At 33.0% G+C, this 17,504-nt stretch overlaps 1 protein-coding gene across 1 annotated transcript in view; it reads left to right on the forward strand.

Annotated features, from left to right (window-relative positions):
• The window catches only part of AKAP13 (A-kinase anchoring protein 13), a 209,310-nt gene that overhangs the window by 127,315 nt on the left and 64,491 nt on the right, over positions 1-17,504 (forward strand). Inside the window, exons 8-10 of the mRNA XM_051981057.1 lie at positions 612-982; positions 9,651-9,846; positions 14,274-14,382. Coding sequence (XP_051837017.1) covers positions 612-982; positions 9,651-9,846; positions 14,274-14,382 — 676 coding nt within the window. The remainder of the gene's footprint in view (positions 1-611; positions 983-9,650; positions 9,847-14,273; positions 14,383-17,504) is intronic.

Consider the following 17,504-nt stretch of genomic DNA (forward strand, 5'->3'; position numbering starts at 1 on the left):
CAGCCTTACTGGCCATTACTTTCCTTCATGCATTCATCATTTCAAGCAAACTGAATTCCTTCCTCCTCCCCATATATGTTTTTATTTTTCCAGTCTTCAGACCTTTGACAAGCTGTTTTTTTCCTTGCAATGCACCCCCTGACCAATCTCTTCAGTATTCTTTACCCAGTTCGCATACTGCTTCTTTAATGAAGCCTTTTCTTATCCTTTGTAGTCAAAAGTAACTTCTCCCTCCTCAATATTTCTGTATCATAATGCATAGACACTAATCCTTTGGTGTTACTCATTTTCAGTTTTATGTGTATGCTTGACTTCTCTCTCCAACTAGATTTTCAGCTCTTTAAGGAAACTTGAGCGTCCTACTGGTCTTTTTGGCATTTGGTACAGTTTTGTTGAATCAGTCAATAAATTTTTTAGCTAGGGTTGAGTTATCTAGGCTGTCAAATAGAAGACCATGAATTCTTTTGGAAAGGCTACTAGAGTTTTATATTGAGCTATTTTTTTCTTTCTTCTTTTTAAGAGAGTCACCCAGTGTGTGGTTTACATGTTTTTGCTCTTATTTGCTGGACTCTGCTACGTTTTTAATCATTATACCTTCCTTTCTGTTACAGCCTGAAGAGGAGCAATCAGTCTGTGATATCACTGGGTCCAGCTCTTCCACAGATGACACAGCTTCCCTGGACAGGCATTCTTCCCTTGGCAGTGATATCTCTCTCCCCCAAATTCGGAACCTAAACAGAACTAAGGATCGACAGAATCTTGATGGGTTCCATAGCTACACGGTAGGAATTGAGGGCCGGGAAAGTGAGAGTGAACCTGCTGGCTCAGGTGAAATGGAAGAAGAAGAGATGGACAGTATCACTGAAGTGCCCACAAACTGCTCTGTTCTGAGAAACTCTATACGTTCTCTGTCCCCTTTCCGAAGACATAGCTGGGGACCAGGGAAAAATGCTGCCAATGATGCTGAGATGAATCACCGAAGGTGAGATAACAGTATTCCTCTCATTCTTCACATTGTCTACTGGTTTAGAACATTTTTGACTTGGGCATCTGGTTGATAATGTGTTTTGAACTTTTTTGATGAGTTTCTTTCAAGAATTTGAAACAGATGATAAAATATATTAAAAGAAAGAAAAAATATGTAGACTTGAAATTTAAACATTTATGTGTACACACACACACACACACACACACACTCATACCTACTTACAATCCCGAAAGACATTTCAGGGTACCTAATGGAAATTGTGACCATCTGTTTAAATTTTTGTAAGGGCTAATTTGTCACTGTTGATACCATTTGCCCCACAAGAAAGAGTATTTATCATAGCTGATTAGTATTTATCATTAAGATGTTAAATAATCACAGTCTTCCCACCTGCTGTTTTCAAGTATAGAGTAGATTATGAGAAGTTAGATTTGACTCATCTATACTATCTTGCCAAATGATTTTTGATAATTTTTTTTAAAAATTAGTAATTCTGGTAGAATGTAATATATGTTGAATTTACTTGTGCTCTATATCCCTACTTACCAGTAGAAGTAGATGTTCACATCTAACTGTGTAGAGTAGTTAAAGTAAATCATGTCCCCTGACTCTTTGTCAGATCCAAATCAGTTCACCTCTCAAGGTGCAGTTTTTTCTTTTGTAATGTGTGGTTTGATTAGATGGGCTTTTAGGGCCATGCCAGCTCTAAATCTGTGATCCTTTGCTTCTCTGATAGCTTGGGATTGCCTGCTCCTATACATATTGGTATGTGACAGTTGTAAAGGAGTTTTTGTTTCTTGAAAACTGAATTGTTTAAATTCAAGATTCTTCTTGATACCATATCTATCTCAGTTTGTATGTCTAACCTATTTATATAAGAGCAGTGGCTTATATTTATTACAACACTGGCTTGTTTTCAAGTTGTTTCCTTGTAACATCTTCATTTGATCTATTTTAACATTCATATGAGAGATATATGCCACAGAATTTTAGAAGTGGAAGGGGCCTTAATGGCCATCTAATCCATTTTATATCCCATGCTACAAATAAGGATACTGACAACTTGACAAGTGAAGTAACTGTCCAGGTCACACAGTTGTAGACAGTGGAGGAAGCAGGACCCTTATGTTGAGACTCTCTTTTCTCCTCTGTTATTTGATACTGGCATTTTTAGCATTTTATATTTAACAGGCCTTGAATGTTTCACATGATAAAGTAATGTTTCTGGTCATTTGAAATCAATCCTAAGTTTTGCAAAAAATAAGTAAAATCTCAAAATCTCACTTATATGAAACTTATGCCAGAATTGCATGATTTATACACACACTTACATACAAACTCATACGCACATAGACACCACACACACACACACACACACACACACACACACTTATAAAGAATCTTTTTTCAAATCTCAATGACTTTTTTTCCAAATCTATATGACCTTATGTTTCTAACATAAGAAATTACTTGTCAAGGTCAGTGTACTTTTTTTCTTCTCAGAGGTCATTCTGTAGAGGACATAGTTTTGGGGATTTTATCTCCTACATCCATTGTTGTTTTGATATTTTAATATGAATGAATTATCTACAAACTTAGAAAATTTTTTTGAATCTATTAATTTATATACATATTAGAATCCATCTTGAACTATTTGTTATTTTAGCCATTATCAACTCTTGAAAGTGATGTGTTTTGTGAAATGTATTACGTGATGTCACCTTTAATTTTTCCTTAAAATGCTCTAATCTCTCTTAAACTTTGGGGAGCTCCCTTGTTGAATTACTCTAAACATGGACAAAGCCATTGTTAACTAATCATAACCTTTCTCATAATCATTCTCTCTCCCTCCTCCTCCAAATCTTTGCCTTTGAAGAGCAAAAATTTTGTCTTATTTGAGACAAGCGGGCAGGTGTTTCACACACGGAAGCCCTTCAGTTCTCAGGCCATTTTATTTGCTCATCTCTAAAGTTTTTATGTCCTTCTTACATTGCAGCAACCTTAAGTAATTTTAGTGTTATAATTCTAGATTTTTTTATTATATAAATTATTTTTCCATGTTTAGACATGAGGAATCTCACTTTCATATTTTATTCTGTTCTATTCTGAGGCCTAAATATGACGGAAAATAAATCATTTAGTTTTTCTTTAAAAGCATTATACTAACACAGTATCTCTCAACAATCAAATGAATTTAAGATTTCTGAATGTTAATGCCCTTACTAGCTTTTGATAATTCAGTAGGAATTTCTTATACTCAGATTGTTGTGTTTATGTGTGTATGTGTAAATATATATATATATATATATATATATATATATATATATACACACATATTTCTATACTCATATACATATTCATGTATGTATGTAATCATATCTATTTGATAAACAACAAAAACCATAGTGATAAAAGTAAATTTACATGCAACTGAGAATAAATCCATAACTCATTTACTGATTTTTTTAATGTACCTGTTAAAGAAGAAATTCTAACTACAATATATTCTTAAAATAAGGGAGTTATAGCTAATGAGATTTTTAAGACTTCTGTACCACTTGATTTGATAGAAACTGAATGGCTGAATTTGTAAGAAGATAAAATACTTCTAAATGATTGGATTATGTTTTCATTTATTTTTTTAAAATATAGCCTCCATCAGAGGAATTAAGTCTTAACTATCAATAGAGCATGAACTTGGTTTTATGATTGATATAAATTTACATGTACATCCTATTGTCTGAAAGCTCAGTGGAATCCATTTTTTTCATTCTTACCATTTACCCTTGAATTTTAATATGTTTTATTGATTGTTATCTACTTAATATCTTGGAGTGTTATAGTGATTTACCTTTTAGAGGTACATCCTGAGGAGAGAGTGAAATAGTTCTCAAAAAAAAAGAAGTTAAGCCTTTTGGGTCTGGATATTTTCCCCAATCACCACTCCTTTCCTTTGAGATTTCACATTCTCTTTTGGAGGTGTTTCTCTTTCCAGTTTGTGTTTTGTATGTTTCATGCATTTTCATTCATTTTGTCTCACTTCATTCTCTGACTTCTATACCTGATTCATTTTCAGTTCATTGCGAGTTCTTGGGGATGTTGTAAGGAGGCCTCCCATTCATAGGAGAAGGTACAGAGTCCACTAACAACTAATCATTTTGTATTTGAGTGTGTACTAACAAGCATCTCTACTTACTTCACCTCTGAAGGAAATCAGTTTAAAAGTCAAATTGTCTTTTAGAAGAACTATTTTCCTTTATTAATACTGAAGATCATTCAGTGTGAAATAGCTTTTTAAATGTAAAAAGGAAGTCTTTTTCATTCTGATTTTGTCTTTTCCAGTTGAAAAGTGTTTCTCTTATGAGTTATTAGTCTAAAAAATAACCTAGAGTCCTTGCTTCCCGTGTAGAATCCAAAAACCATACAGAGTTTGAAGATTGGAGTTAAACTAGTACCAACTCTGTGAGAATAGACAATTTTGTGTATGTTCCTGTTAACCCACTAGGTCAATTTTTTTATTTAATTCCCTGCCACAAAATCACTAAATCTAATATTGATTAGTTTTTATTTCATTGTAGTTTCTTATGTCCATTTCTCTTCTCTTGTTCTTTCTTCTTCATCTGTCTTCTTTACCTAATCCAAAAGCCCAGGGGAAAAAAAAGAAGCAAAATAAAAATACCGTCAGGTTCTTGTGTTTTTATAGCCTCCTGACATTTCTAGCTTTAGGAATCGAGGAGTAGCTTATGGTTTGATTTTCTTGGGGTTTATTTTGCTTTTGCAGAATTAAAAGGGAGATGTAATAACATTTTCTCTTCACTTTTTAATCATGGCATCTTCTATTAGTAAACATAAAAGGGGTGGTTTAAATTGATCTCAGTATATAAGCTTGTTTGCCAGCATTTTTAAGGGAATGTTCGAAAATTCAGCTGAAATAATCTTTAGAGATTGACACTCATGATTTCCCATGCTTTTCAAATGGAAGTTTCTTATAATTCCAGGTTTTTTATATGAGATTTGTTTCTAAATGTAAAGCTTAAATTTTCCTAGTAAGCTGTCTTTGGGTTATAATAATTTCTTTTTTAGTTTTATTTTAGACTAGTAAGTACACCCCTTCTTTTATCTTTTTTTTCCCTTGGGGCAGTTGTTTTTTGTTTATTTTTTGAGAGACTTTTGTGCTATTTCAAATATTTTCAAGTGTTTCAAATACTTTTAGTTTTATCTGATACTCATAAGTCAGGGAAGCTTTGTAGGTTTAAATTTATTTGTTTAATGTGTTTATTTTTCCTCAGTTACATTTAAAACAATTTTTTACATTTATTTTTAAAACTTTCAGATTCTCCAGAATAGCAAAGACATTCATAAATCATCCCAGAGCATTACTATTACTTTGTACACTGTACATTTCACTTTGCTTGAGTTCATGAAGAACTTTCCAGGTTTTTCTGAGAGCATCCTGCTCAAAATTTCCCATGGAACAATAATATTCTGTTATATTGATAAACCACAGTTTATTTAGCCATTCACCAATTGATGTCATCTCCTCAGTTTCTAGTTTTTTGCCCTGAGAAGAGAACCTGCTATAAATGCTTTTATACATATAGATCCTTTTCCTTTTTTTAAAATCTCTTTTGGGATTCATGCCTAGTAGTGATATTATTAGTTCAAAGTTTATGCATAATTTTATAACCCTTTGGACATAGTTCATATCTTTTGATTATTTATCAATTGGAGCATGGCTCTTATTTTTTTTATAAATTTAATTCACTTCTAAGTTTAAGAAATGAGGCCTTATCAGAGAAACTTCTTCAGAATTGGAAACTTTCTATAAATGTTATGGCATAGGAGATAGGTCCCTGGATATATTCTGTTTGTAGATGTGGTGGCTTCAGCTTTCAAACATAGGCATAAAAATGAAGAAGAATTTGGTATATAGTAAAAAGTCAAACAGATGAAATCATAGTATATAAGTTCAGCTTTTAATCTATGACAGTGTTAGCCATATGCATTATATATTTCTTGAAGTTTAAAATAGTTGGTGCTTCCTGAAATGCATATAGCTAGAACCTTTGAGATCACTGAGTATTATTACTGTTAAGTGAGATATACCTGAAAGGATTAAGCCAATCCCAGGATAATATGTTTTGATTATGAAATTAAACTTTATAATATCAGATTGAGTTATCATGTATATAGAGGAAAAATTAAATCCTACTTACTCTTCTGTAGTCCATATCTATGATCTAACTTAACTTGTATCATGATCTAATTTAACTTATATCTGGCTAATTTTTAAAAATCCCTTTTTACTAACCTCAAGCTTTTTATTACAAATTTAATCTGACTTAAAAGATTTTATTTCAGTTCTTTAGAGTTGTGAGGAAAGTGATTATTCTTTTCTTCCTCTCAATATTGTCTTTTTCTGCCTCTATCCCTTTCCCATCTTCAATATTATTCTCCAAGACAAATTTATTATCCTTCATTTTTGGTCAGAAGTTTATTCAGTAGCTCCTAGTGTATTCAGTTCTCTCACTTGCTTTTGTAAGATTCAGATGAGAAATCTGAGAATATATTATATTCATGTTCCTGTTCACTCTTTAAATGAACTTTAAGAACAATTATTTGGGAGCTAGCTATACCCATTTACCTTCTGAAACAGAAAAGGCACTGAGAGGACTTTTGAAAGCTCAGGTAGCTGCAGTTTATTTTTTTAAAATAACAGCTTCCTGAATGACTCAGAAATATCAAGGAAAAATATTTTTGAGGTTTGTTATTTTTAAAAAATTAGGTCTTAATAAATAGATTGTGAATTAACTTGCCCTTTCAATGAATACTCATTTGTTGAGTCAGTCATTCACTCTTGTTACTATTTTTGCTTTGAATTCTGATCTCCATGTTTCTTTCCCTGCTCTTTGTGGTGAATTGGAAACTTACTAAATTATCAAAATTTCTTTTACCTTTGTGAAAAAAAGAATAACATAAGGAGAAGGTTGCATGGAGGATATAGAAACATACTTAAGCCTTAGCAAGACATTTTTCTTTTTAAAAAAGGCAGTCAAAAATAAAATTTTTTAAAAGTCTTATACATATATATGAAATTTCTGTATCAGGTTAGTTTGATGAGAATGAATGTTGCCATGATCAGTTATTACTGAGTAATAATATCTTATCTTAATAATATCTTAGATTTATAAAATCCTATAAAACAAGATTACTGCCTTGTGAGATGCAGTATACCAAGTGCTAACCTTATGCTTTGTCTGATTGAGCTCCTTAACTATAAGAGATGGATATGGAACTAAAATCTCTTCCCCTCTAGTTCAGATTGATATACTTCTTTGTAAGGTTCTTAGATACTTGTTTCCAACACTATCTCTTTAGGCAGCCAATAAAAGAACAAGTCTCAAACTTTCTCAGTCTGTTCCATTTCTAAATCTTTTTAAAAATGTAACTTTCCCCTAACTTTTTTGAAAATTAAATATTACGCTGTCTCTAACTATTCTCCTTTCTTTTGCGATTTATTAATGTCTGTACATCCTTGGTCTTTCCCTACTTTTCTTTTTCTGCCTTTGATATCCCTAGTATGAGCTGGTGTCCCTCTGGCGTACAATACTCTGCTGCCCTGAGTGCTGACTTTAATTGTAGAAGGTATGGTATATTATATGCCCAGCAGCCAAATGGGGGCACTATCAAGTGTGGCAAAGTCTTGGCTTTTGGCTTGGAGTTTTGCAGTGGCTGGAATGTGTATAAGCAAGCCTGCTTTTTCTATGAACACTTGCATTCATTTTTTTTTTGGGGGGGGGGGCGGTGTTCCTCTATTCCTGGCATCGCTGACCTAGTTATAGGTTTGAGACTCTGGAGTTAAACATTAGTCAAATGCAATATGTGGGTCATTAGTGGCTTTAGTGGTGTTATCTAAAAAAAAAAATGGATCTATGTGGCCGTGGTAGACTGCTTTTTAATTTTTTTTTGTTCTTTTCTTTATTCTAATATCAAGATCCTTAGGAGTTTGAAAGATTAACAATGAGAGGAGCCAAGAAAAGAAATGAAATGTGGTTCTATTTTGTTCCCAAATTCACTGATTTCTTTTATGGATATTTAATTTCTCATAATCTTATCTTTAGTCCATCAGCCCATGTCTCTCCCTCAAAAGTAGCCAACAGTTTGTCAGAATAATTTCATAATTAAGCTTTCTAATGACCATAGATTCCTAAGCTTTTAAAATCCTCATGGAGTGAAAAACCAGAATTATTCTTTAGGATTTCCACTTTTATCCTCAGCCAATTTCCATTTCCCAGAAATTTCTGAGAATGACATTTGAAATAATTATATTGGAATTTAGGGAAATTAATTGATTTGTGTTCTAGACAATTTAAACTATATAAGACAAATGGTTTATTTTAAAATACTTTTTCAGCTAATAAACACATCCATATATACATATACATATATATAAACATACAAAATGTGGTTTAAATATAGTGATTTCTGAGTAGAAGTACTTTAATACTTCCTGGACAAAATCAAACCTAGATCTAATGAGTTCTACTCTAGGACTTTTTGGTCAGTTACTAATGAGAAAATCTGACACAATGATTTATTTTAATGAAGTTTCCATTGTACTTTTTGTAGATTTCCGTTGTTTTTCTGGCTTAGTCATTTCTCAGGGGAAAAATTTTTTTCTTCCTATTATTAAGAAATTTGGAATAAGATAATTATGAGACACTTTATAGATATGAAAAATTATCCTGGACTCCTGAAAATAAAATATTTGGCTCCTAACTTCTATTTAGAATATCAAAACTCCTAAGTATATCTTTCTTTTCCTTTGCCATTGGTAAAATGTAAAATTTAAGCCCCAGTATAACTTTCTATCAAAGGTGATTAGCAGCTTTTTGCTTTCAAGGTGATATGTGTCTGTCTGCAACTAACAGTTTCCAGGAGGCCTATAGCATTGGTATTGGTTGGCCAGATCTGTGATTTTAAAAATATTCCTCAGCAATACTTATTTTGGAAGAAAACACAAAAATGAATGTATTATATTCAACTGTTTTTTCAACTAGATTGTAAATTAACTATGTTGGTTTCCAGCATATCTTTGTTAAATTTATTTTTTGGTGTGTATGTTTTCCATTGATACTAATTGTAATCCCTCAATGATGAATAGTGACTGTGAAATTAATAGTTTATTTCTAGATTTTAAATGATAGCACTTACAACACAAAGCCAGATTGCCATATTTGGCTACTGAGGGTTACAGACATAAGTGTCTGCATTTTTGTAACTTATCTCCTACCAGGGTAGTAGATGCAAGAAAAAAGTGTGTTATACACTGAAACACGCAGAACTTATACATTGCTTATTATTTAGCTAAAAGCTAAATTCTTTGGCAGAATAAAATTTTTAGTGAATTAGGTTTCCTTCATTTAGCCATTCCTTCCTAAGTGCTTAGAATGGCTTAGAAATGAAAAAACAAATTGGGAGATTTGAGTGCAGCAGTATTCTGCACTCATTCAGTGCTTTGGAGAGGTACTCTCTGAAGTCTAGCTATATGCTTAACATACCATCAAACAACAAAAAATGATAGAGTGATTGTCAGTGGCTATTTGAAATAACTCTTTAATTTTTTAAAGTTCTGAGATTAATTTTTATGACCCTCATTTAGTTTCAGTTTAGAAGGCCTGTCTGGAGATACGGGGGACAGTAGTAAGCCATCCTCAGCTTTGAATGCCAATTCTGCAAGCTCAAAAGAACTGAGGCGAAATCCCTTTAGTGGAGAGGAACGTGGTGATTCTTTAGTGTCACTCACCGAAGAGGACCTGGAGTCGGACCAGAGAGAGCATAGCATGTTTGACCATAAGGTAAGTTTATTTCTAGCTCTACAATAATTTAGAATTTTTTTTATTACTTTAAAGCTACATTGATAATGGGGATCAAAATAGAAGGCTTGCTGTTTTAGATTCAGATTCTTTTCTGTTCTACTTGATATAGAACCCAGTACATTAAATTTTACTGATTATGGTAACTCTAGGCTGTAATTTATTTATGGTGGTCTGTCAAGTTCTCCTTTAATTAGGAAAGTGGCTATGATTTTAAAGCTATTTCTCTTTGCTCTAGGAGATCTTCCCTCTCCACCAGATATGGTAGTAATTCTTCACACCTCAGAGGCTCATTTCTTTTGCCTTTAGAAATAGTTATTAGTTTCTCATCATCCTAAAATACTTTCCCTACAAAAAGCAGGTAAAAAATATAGTTACTATAACATTGTCATTTGTTCAAAGCCACACTTTATGATTCCATATCTTGACTCTACTTTTTTGATTGGCTGCCCTCTGGGTCTAAAGTCTCTCCAGCTTCATCTCCATCTCCTGGCTTCGATGATATCCTTAAAGTTCTGGCTAAAATCTCATCTTCTGTAAGAAGCCTTTTCTTTTTCCCCTGAATATTTAGATTACCTCTAGTTCTCCCTCTGTGTATCTTACTTGTACATAGCTTTTCACATATTATTATGTCCCCTGTTATATAGTAAATGCTCAATAAATGCTTGTTGACTGTTTCTGACTTGGGAGCTTCAAGTCCATATTATTTTTTAAAAATATTTTTTCCAATTATGTGTAAAGACAATTGTTAACATGAATTTTTTTAGTACATGCTTTTGATCTTCTTGGCTTGTAGTTATGTCACTATATTTTCCATAGCTTAAAAAGCTACGGTTTTAGTTTTACTGTAAAACTCATGAAGACTGTACCATTCATCCTACCAATAAAACATTGCTAATTTAAATAAGAGACTCAGTGACAAGTATTGTTTATCACCTGCTAGGTGCCAAGTGGTAAAAAATACAGAGACAAAAGGGAAATAGTCCCTTCTCTCAAGAAATTTATGTCAGATGAAGCAACATATGCATATAAAAGTATGTACAAATACATAGGAAGAAGGGACACCAGAAAGAATTGAAAAAAACTTAGTTTTGAAGGAAGAAAGGAATTGTGCTAGCTGAAGATGTGAAAAAAATTCATCCCAATCACAGGAGATAGTTTGTGTAAAGGGACAGAGATAGAGATTGTAATGTCATCTATGAGGAACAGGATAGAGGACAATTTGGCTTGAATATACAATGTGAGAAAAGAAGTGATGAGTTGAGTCTAGAAAGGTAGGTTAAGACTAGTCAGTGAAGTCATAAAAAAGCCAACCAGAACAATTTGTTTTATTCTGGGTAAGAAGATTGTACTTATAAGACCTATTTTGGAAAATCACTTTGGCAGTTGTATAGAAAATGAATTGGAATAGAGGGAATCTTGAGTTAGGGAAAAACAATTAGAAGTCCTTTTCAATAACAGAAGCAGAAGATGATGAACCCTTGAATTATGGTAATTTTTTTGAATAGTAAGAAGAGGACAAATGCAAGAGATCTTCTGGAGGTTGATATGGCAAAATTTGGCTGATGATTGCTAATGTGAGTATAGGGTAAAGGAAGAGTGAAGAGACAAGAAAAATGCTAATGTCGCCTTGACAATAGGAAGGAAATTGAAAATAGTCTTTTCAATAGAAATATGGAAATTTGGGGAAAGTGTGAGCTAGAGGAGGGAGAGTAGTGTGGGATGTAATGATTTCTGCTTTAGTCATGCCGAGTTTAAGATTTGACAATTGATTGAATATGTGGGATGAAAATTTGAAAATGAGGAGTTCAGAAAAATGCCCAGGTTATGCAGTTGAGAAATTGGAAGGATATTGGTACCTTCAGCAGAAATAGAGGAAATTGAAAGAGGGTAAAGATAATGAGTTCAGTTTTAGACTTGGGTTTGAAATGTTCAGTAGGTAATTGGTGATGTGAGACTGGACCTCAGGATAATTATTTGCATAGAGAATATAATTAAACCCATGGGAACTGATAAGGTCACCCACATAGTAGAAAGGGAGAGAAGATTCAGGGCAGACCTTTAAGTAGTGATGTAGGAAAAGTGGAGAGAAACCCCAGAGAAGAGAGAGAGGGGAATCAGCAGTACCAAGTGATGTTGGGAAGTCAAGAGGGAGGACTGAGGAATTACCATCAGATTCAATATTATAGGTTATTGGCAAATTTGCAGAGAAAATTTTCAGTTGAGTAGTAAGAACAATAGCCAGATAGGCTATCATAATATCTGTTACTTCTCTTCATGCCTGAATTTTTGTGCATGGCATTATTTTTTAACTTTTTAAAGACCCAGTATCAAAGATCTTATATAATTCTTTGGTACTGCATTTAAGTTTCATAAATGAAGCCAATAAAATAGTAAAAATAGACAATTATGGGCAGAGCTTTAGAGAAATTGGAGTATATCTAAACTGTAGCCTTAAAATAAATTTAAGATTCTGCTTATTGTTTTACCTGTCCTAGTCTTAATTATTTTTTTTGAAAGTTGTATTTGTAAAGCTATGTTCTGAGTATATTCCCTTGAAACACTTTATTATATTTACTTGACATAATGATAATGAGAAATAGAAAAATGAAAGAAAAGAGAATACTTAATTGGGTTGGGAAATTACAAAATTTCAATTTCCTAAATATTACTTTTTAAAAATCCCTTTTCTAAAACATATTTCTATGAATCTGAGGAATGACTGACTGTCTTTCAATAAGAACTATATTAGTCTTGGATATCTATTTTCCTTAAAAATATAACTCTTTCTGATTTGGTGTCCTATTTGAAATTACATTGAATTATTGATCTTGCTTTGTATGGCCTTCTCTACTAATCTCTTGGCAAATAGGAACAGCCTTTTCTTGTGTAACTATCAAAGGATGTGTATGCTGTTTAAACTCTCTCCTTGTACATTTGGTTGAATCATTACTAATAAAAGTTCAGAATTGATAATCGCTTTGTTTCACTTTCATAAAAATTGCCTCTCAAATTTCAGAGCATTATTTATAGTTTTAGTTTGTCCTAGGTTTCATAACATAAATAAGGTGAGTTGTATTCTGTTTTAGGAGAAATGAAAGGAGTGGTTTCTTTTAATTTTTTCACACTGAATAGATGGCTAATAGGAGGAAGTTGCAAGAAGACAGATTTTGGTTCAATGTGAGTAAGACTCTTATTGTAATTAGAAATGTTCAACAGTCCAGTCTATTCTTAAAAAGCAGTGAGTTTTCCATTACTGAAAGTATATAAGTAGAGGCTGAATGACTATTTGTCAGGGATGTCATACTATGGAATCTTACATTAGTAAATGTGAGAATTTGAACTAGACATTTTCAAGGTACTTTCCAGTTCCAATGTACATTGATTCTATTAGAGAATTGGAGATTCCACCATAGAATTAAAATCAATTAACTTTATTTCGTGATGGGACAACCTAATTTTCAAATGGAATTAAGATCTTTAGATTTTATTTCTAGATTCAACTTACTTTGTGATATTGGCAAAGTTATTTTAAACTTCAGTGTACTTCAATTTTAATTTTTATGAAATGATATATTGCTTTTAACTTATTCCAAATAAATGGTATTTTAAGAATTTTACTTCTGTAAGGTTTTGCCAGGAAAAAGAAGCCTTTCCTCCTTAATTTTAGTACCTTCCCTCTGATAATATCTCCAGTTTATCCCTTAGATATATTGTTTGTAATCTCCCCCCCCCCACTCTACTACCACCAACACATTTATTAGTTCTTTGAGGGCAGGGATTGTTTTTGACCTTCTCCTTTCCCCCTTTTTTGACCCTAGTAATTGACCCTAATAATGATTCCTGACATATACTAAGTGCTTAATAAAATCTTGTTAATTTTATTTTTTAATCTATCAAAGCATATAAGTAAATATATTAGGTTTTTAAAAAATGTCATGTTATTACATTTTACTTAAGAACAGCGTTTTCCTTGGATATTTGTTATTCATCAACTCCTACTATACAGTGTACTGCTTCAAAACATTTTTTAGATGTTGGAAAGGAAAAAGTTAAGGGAGAAATAAGATTTCTCCTAAGAGAATTTTTCCTAAGAAAAAACTCTCTCTTAAGAAATGAGAAATAAGGCCTTATGGAATTTATAGGCTAGTAGAAGGTGAAGCAAATAAAGGAGAGAAATTAAAAAGTGGACGTTTCTAAATGTCTTTTTAAATTTTTCATATTGTATAAATAAAATTTTACTTTTAAGAATTGTTTCCTTCCAAACATTTTCATTTTTTATTTGTAGTATAATCTAACTACAGTAATTTCGAGTGGCCCCATTCCACAACCTTGTGTTTGAATCATAAATTATTGAGTGAAGTAACAGCATCATTACTCAGAACATACTGTTGTATTCTGCTTCACAGCCACGCCAAAGATCCAAGCAGCTGGGGTTTAATTATTGTACATCGGCCATTTCTTCTCCATTGACAAAATCCATCTCATTAATGACAATTAGCCATCCTGGATTGGACAGTAAGTATATATAGTTTTTCAACACTTTTTTTTTCTTTAAAAGTGTGATGGATAACCTTTTGAAACCTTGTTGTTTTATCTTTTCTCTGCCTGATACTCCATCTTTAAACAGAGCTGACCTTTGTAAGTGGCACTTATTTTATAAACAAATAACTTACCTAATTCCTACCCAAATCTGAGAATTTCACAGTTTGAGCTTTGAGATGCTCCACTGAGTTTTTATCCCACTTTTTTGACGAGAGGAAGCATGAAATAGCAGATAGAAAACTGTCCAGTCCCACCTCTGACAGGTGCTGGCTATGTGACTGGGCGCAAGTCATTTACTTTTTGATGCTGTAGGTCTCTTTCCCAGATTCTAAGTTCTAGAGAAGTGCTTAGCCTGCATTGCTAGTAGATCCTTATTTGTCCAGGAGTTCCCCATACCAGTTAAATAAATGAACAAATCCCTAACCCTTGTTCCTTTTTGAGATCATTTTCAGTGAAAAATCTTTTTTTGTATATATAATACTTTTAGTAAAAACTGGTATATTCTAGCATTCTTTCAGTGAGAACAAAACAGTTATAACCCCAATTTTTTAGTAATACACCGATAGATAATTCAAAAGAGGAATTTTAAAAATCTAGAATGCAAAATGCAGTCTTCTTATTCCATGGAAGGTAGAAAGTGCCAGGTAAATGAAATTTTAAATATCTGAAGGGAATTCTCCAACTTGAGCCAAAAGAATTAAGTAACACCAAGACTGGTGAAGGATTAAAATGTCTTTACTTTTCTGTAACAGAACTAGTTTCTTTATGTTAGCTGAGTTGCTTTGAAGTTATTTCTCTTCTTGTCTTAACCCTTGATTAGATGGTAAATTCTTGGAGAACAAGACCTGTCATGTCTGTCCCCTGAAGCCTTTTTAGCACATTGCCTTTCCTGTAGCAGGTACTCAAAAAAATATCTGAAACTTTATTTGAATTAGAATGAGTCAATTGGGGAGCTATTCCTTCTTTCCACAGTATATTTCATACTTAACATGAGATTACATTTTGTTCATTTTCAACTAGATAACAACTCAGACATTAATTTTGCCCCTTTGCCCTACTGTTTCTGATGGTAAATCCAAGAAACCCAGATAATATCCATTCAAAGATATAGACATAATATCACAAGTTAATCTTAGAGGGATCATTTCTTGGGGATGTGAGGGAGGTTCTCTTTACTTTGGCATTTCCATAGCTAATTGTTTATTTACAGCAGATTTGGACTTGAATAGCTAAAACTTAACAAAAAGAAACTTATTGTCAGAACCTTATAAGTCAGATTTTTTAGCACTTTGCTGTCACTGTGACTAACAAGCATGTGTTCTTAATGGATAGAGTCCCTTAGCAACAGAAACAACACTGGGACATGTCCAGTAAAAGGAAGGTCTTTTATCCTATATTATGTGACACTCTCTTCCCTTCATAGCTGAAGCACTTCATTATTTTTCTTGCAGAAAAAAAAAGGAAAACAATTTTTTTTTTTGGCCAGGTCTTCAGTTGCTAACGAAACACTATAAATAACACAGTTAACTCCCAGAAAATAGACTCACTCAGAGTGCCACAATTCCTGGCAACATATAGGTTTTCTTCCTGTTGCTGGGAAATTTTTTTGCTTGGGCTCACCAGGGGAAATTGAAAGAGTAGCTCAATAGCTGAGCCTTCAAGTAAGATTTTAATTGTTTTATCAAAAGTTGTTTCCCTCCATACGGCCCACACTACTCATTTTACCCAGGTTTGAATGATTAAATCATAAATGTCTTGACCAGTCCCTTTTTTTATTCCTGTATTGGCTAGTACAATTAAATGATGGGTCATCCCTTCCTATACTCTTCCTCTATTCCTGGGATGGACACACACACACACACATGCACACATACATTATGCGTACACACACACTCACTCTACTTTTTAAGTTTATTTTCTTGACTGATTATAATGTTTTGTGCTTTGATCTGGAAAAATGATAAGTCCTTCTGGAGACAGAATTCTGACTTTTAAGTAGAATTAATTCTAAGTAGAAGAGCAAAACTCATATTAAAAAATAATGTGCCTTAGCCATCAGAATACTAGACCAAAGAATTAATTTTTTGTTTGTTTTTTAATCTGTCCCTGGTTCTTAAAGTTCACAATTCCCAAGCACTTAAAACACATTGGACTTCCATCTCTTGGCATATGATAATAGTTCAGGATAATGTTTGTGACATAATTTTGCTGTTGTTCAGTCATGTCCAGCTCTTAGTGACTTCATTTGGGGGTTTTCTTGGCAAAGATAGTGGAGTGGTTTGCTGTTTCCTTCGCCAGCTCATTTTTAAATGAGGTAACTCAGACAAACAGGGTTAAATGACTCGCCCAGAATCACACAACGAGGACGTGTCTAAAGTTGGATTTAATTCAGGTCTTCCTGACTGTAGGCCTGGTATTCTGTTTTTTTGTGCCACCTAGCTACTTGTAACATAATTAAAATTTTTAAACTGTCTGTAAAGCTTTAGAGAAAATGAGTTCTTGAGAAGATCGTGTTAAAGATACTTCAGATATTGTGGCAGATGGATTATTGAGTGCCTATATGATTCATTTTTCTCTGACCACACATTAAATAAATATAAAGAAATGAGAATGTTGGCCAGAGGCATTTTCCCAGTGACTGTCTCATTATGAGCACTATTGTGTAGGAACAGAATTCTTTGAACATTGACCCTTGTATCAATGACTTCAAATTTATTATCCTTTACCATGTCTAATTCCTATTGAAGAAAATAGCTGACACTCACCCTCCTCTTTGAGAATTTTTAACACTTGAGACCTTCTGAAAAGTTAGTATGTCTCAGCTAACTTGTTGTCTGGAATATCTTGTTGGGATCTTTTGTTAGGGAGTCAGCCAGATTGGAAAGCATAGATTTGTGGCATTATTTCAAGCTCAGGATCTCTTTCAAAAAGTTCTTGCTGTAAAGGAAAACACTGCAAATGGAGTGAAATATTTCTATACAACTTGTAGTGGGGGGAAAAAAACCAGCCTAATTACTGAGGAACCATGAAAGGCAGGCAAAGAGAGATGGCTCATAATCAGATTTTAATCTGCTGTTCTGTAGAGAGCAGGATGA

Source organism: Antechinus flavipes, chromosome 2, assembly GCF_016432865.1.
Source record: "Antechinus flavipes isolate AdamAnt ecotype Samford, QLD, Australia chromosome 2, AdamAnt_v2, whole genome shotgun sequence".
Classification (NCBI taxonomy): Eukaryota; Metazoa; Chordata; class Mammalia; order Dasyuromorphia; family Dasyuridae; genus Antechinus; species Antechinus flavipes.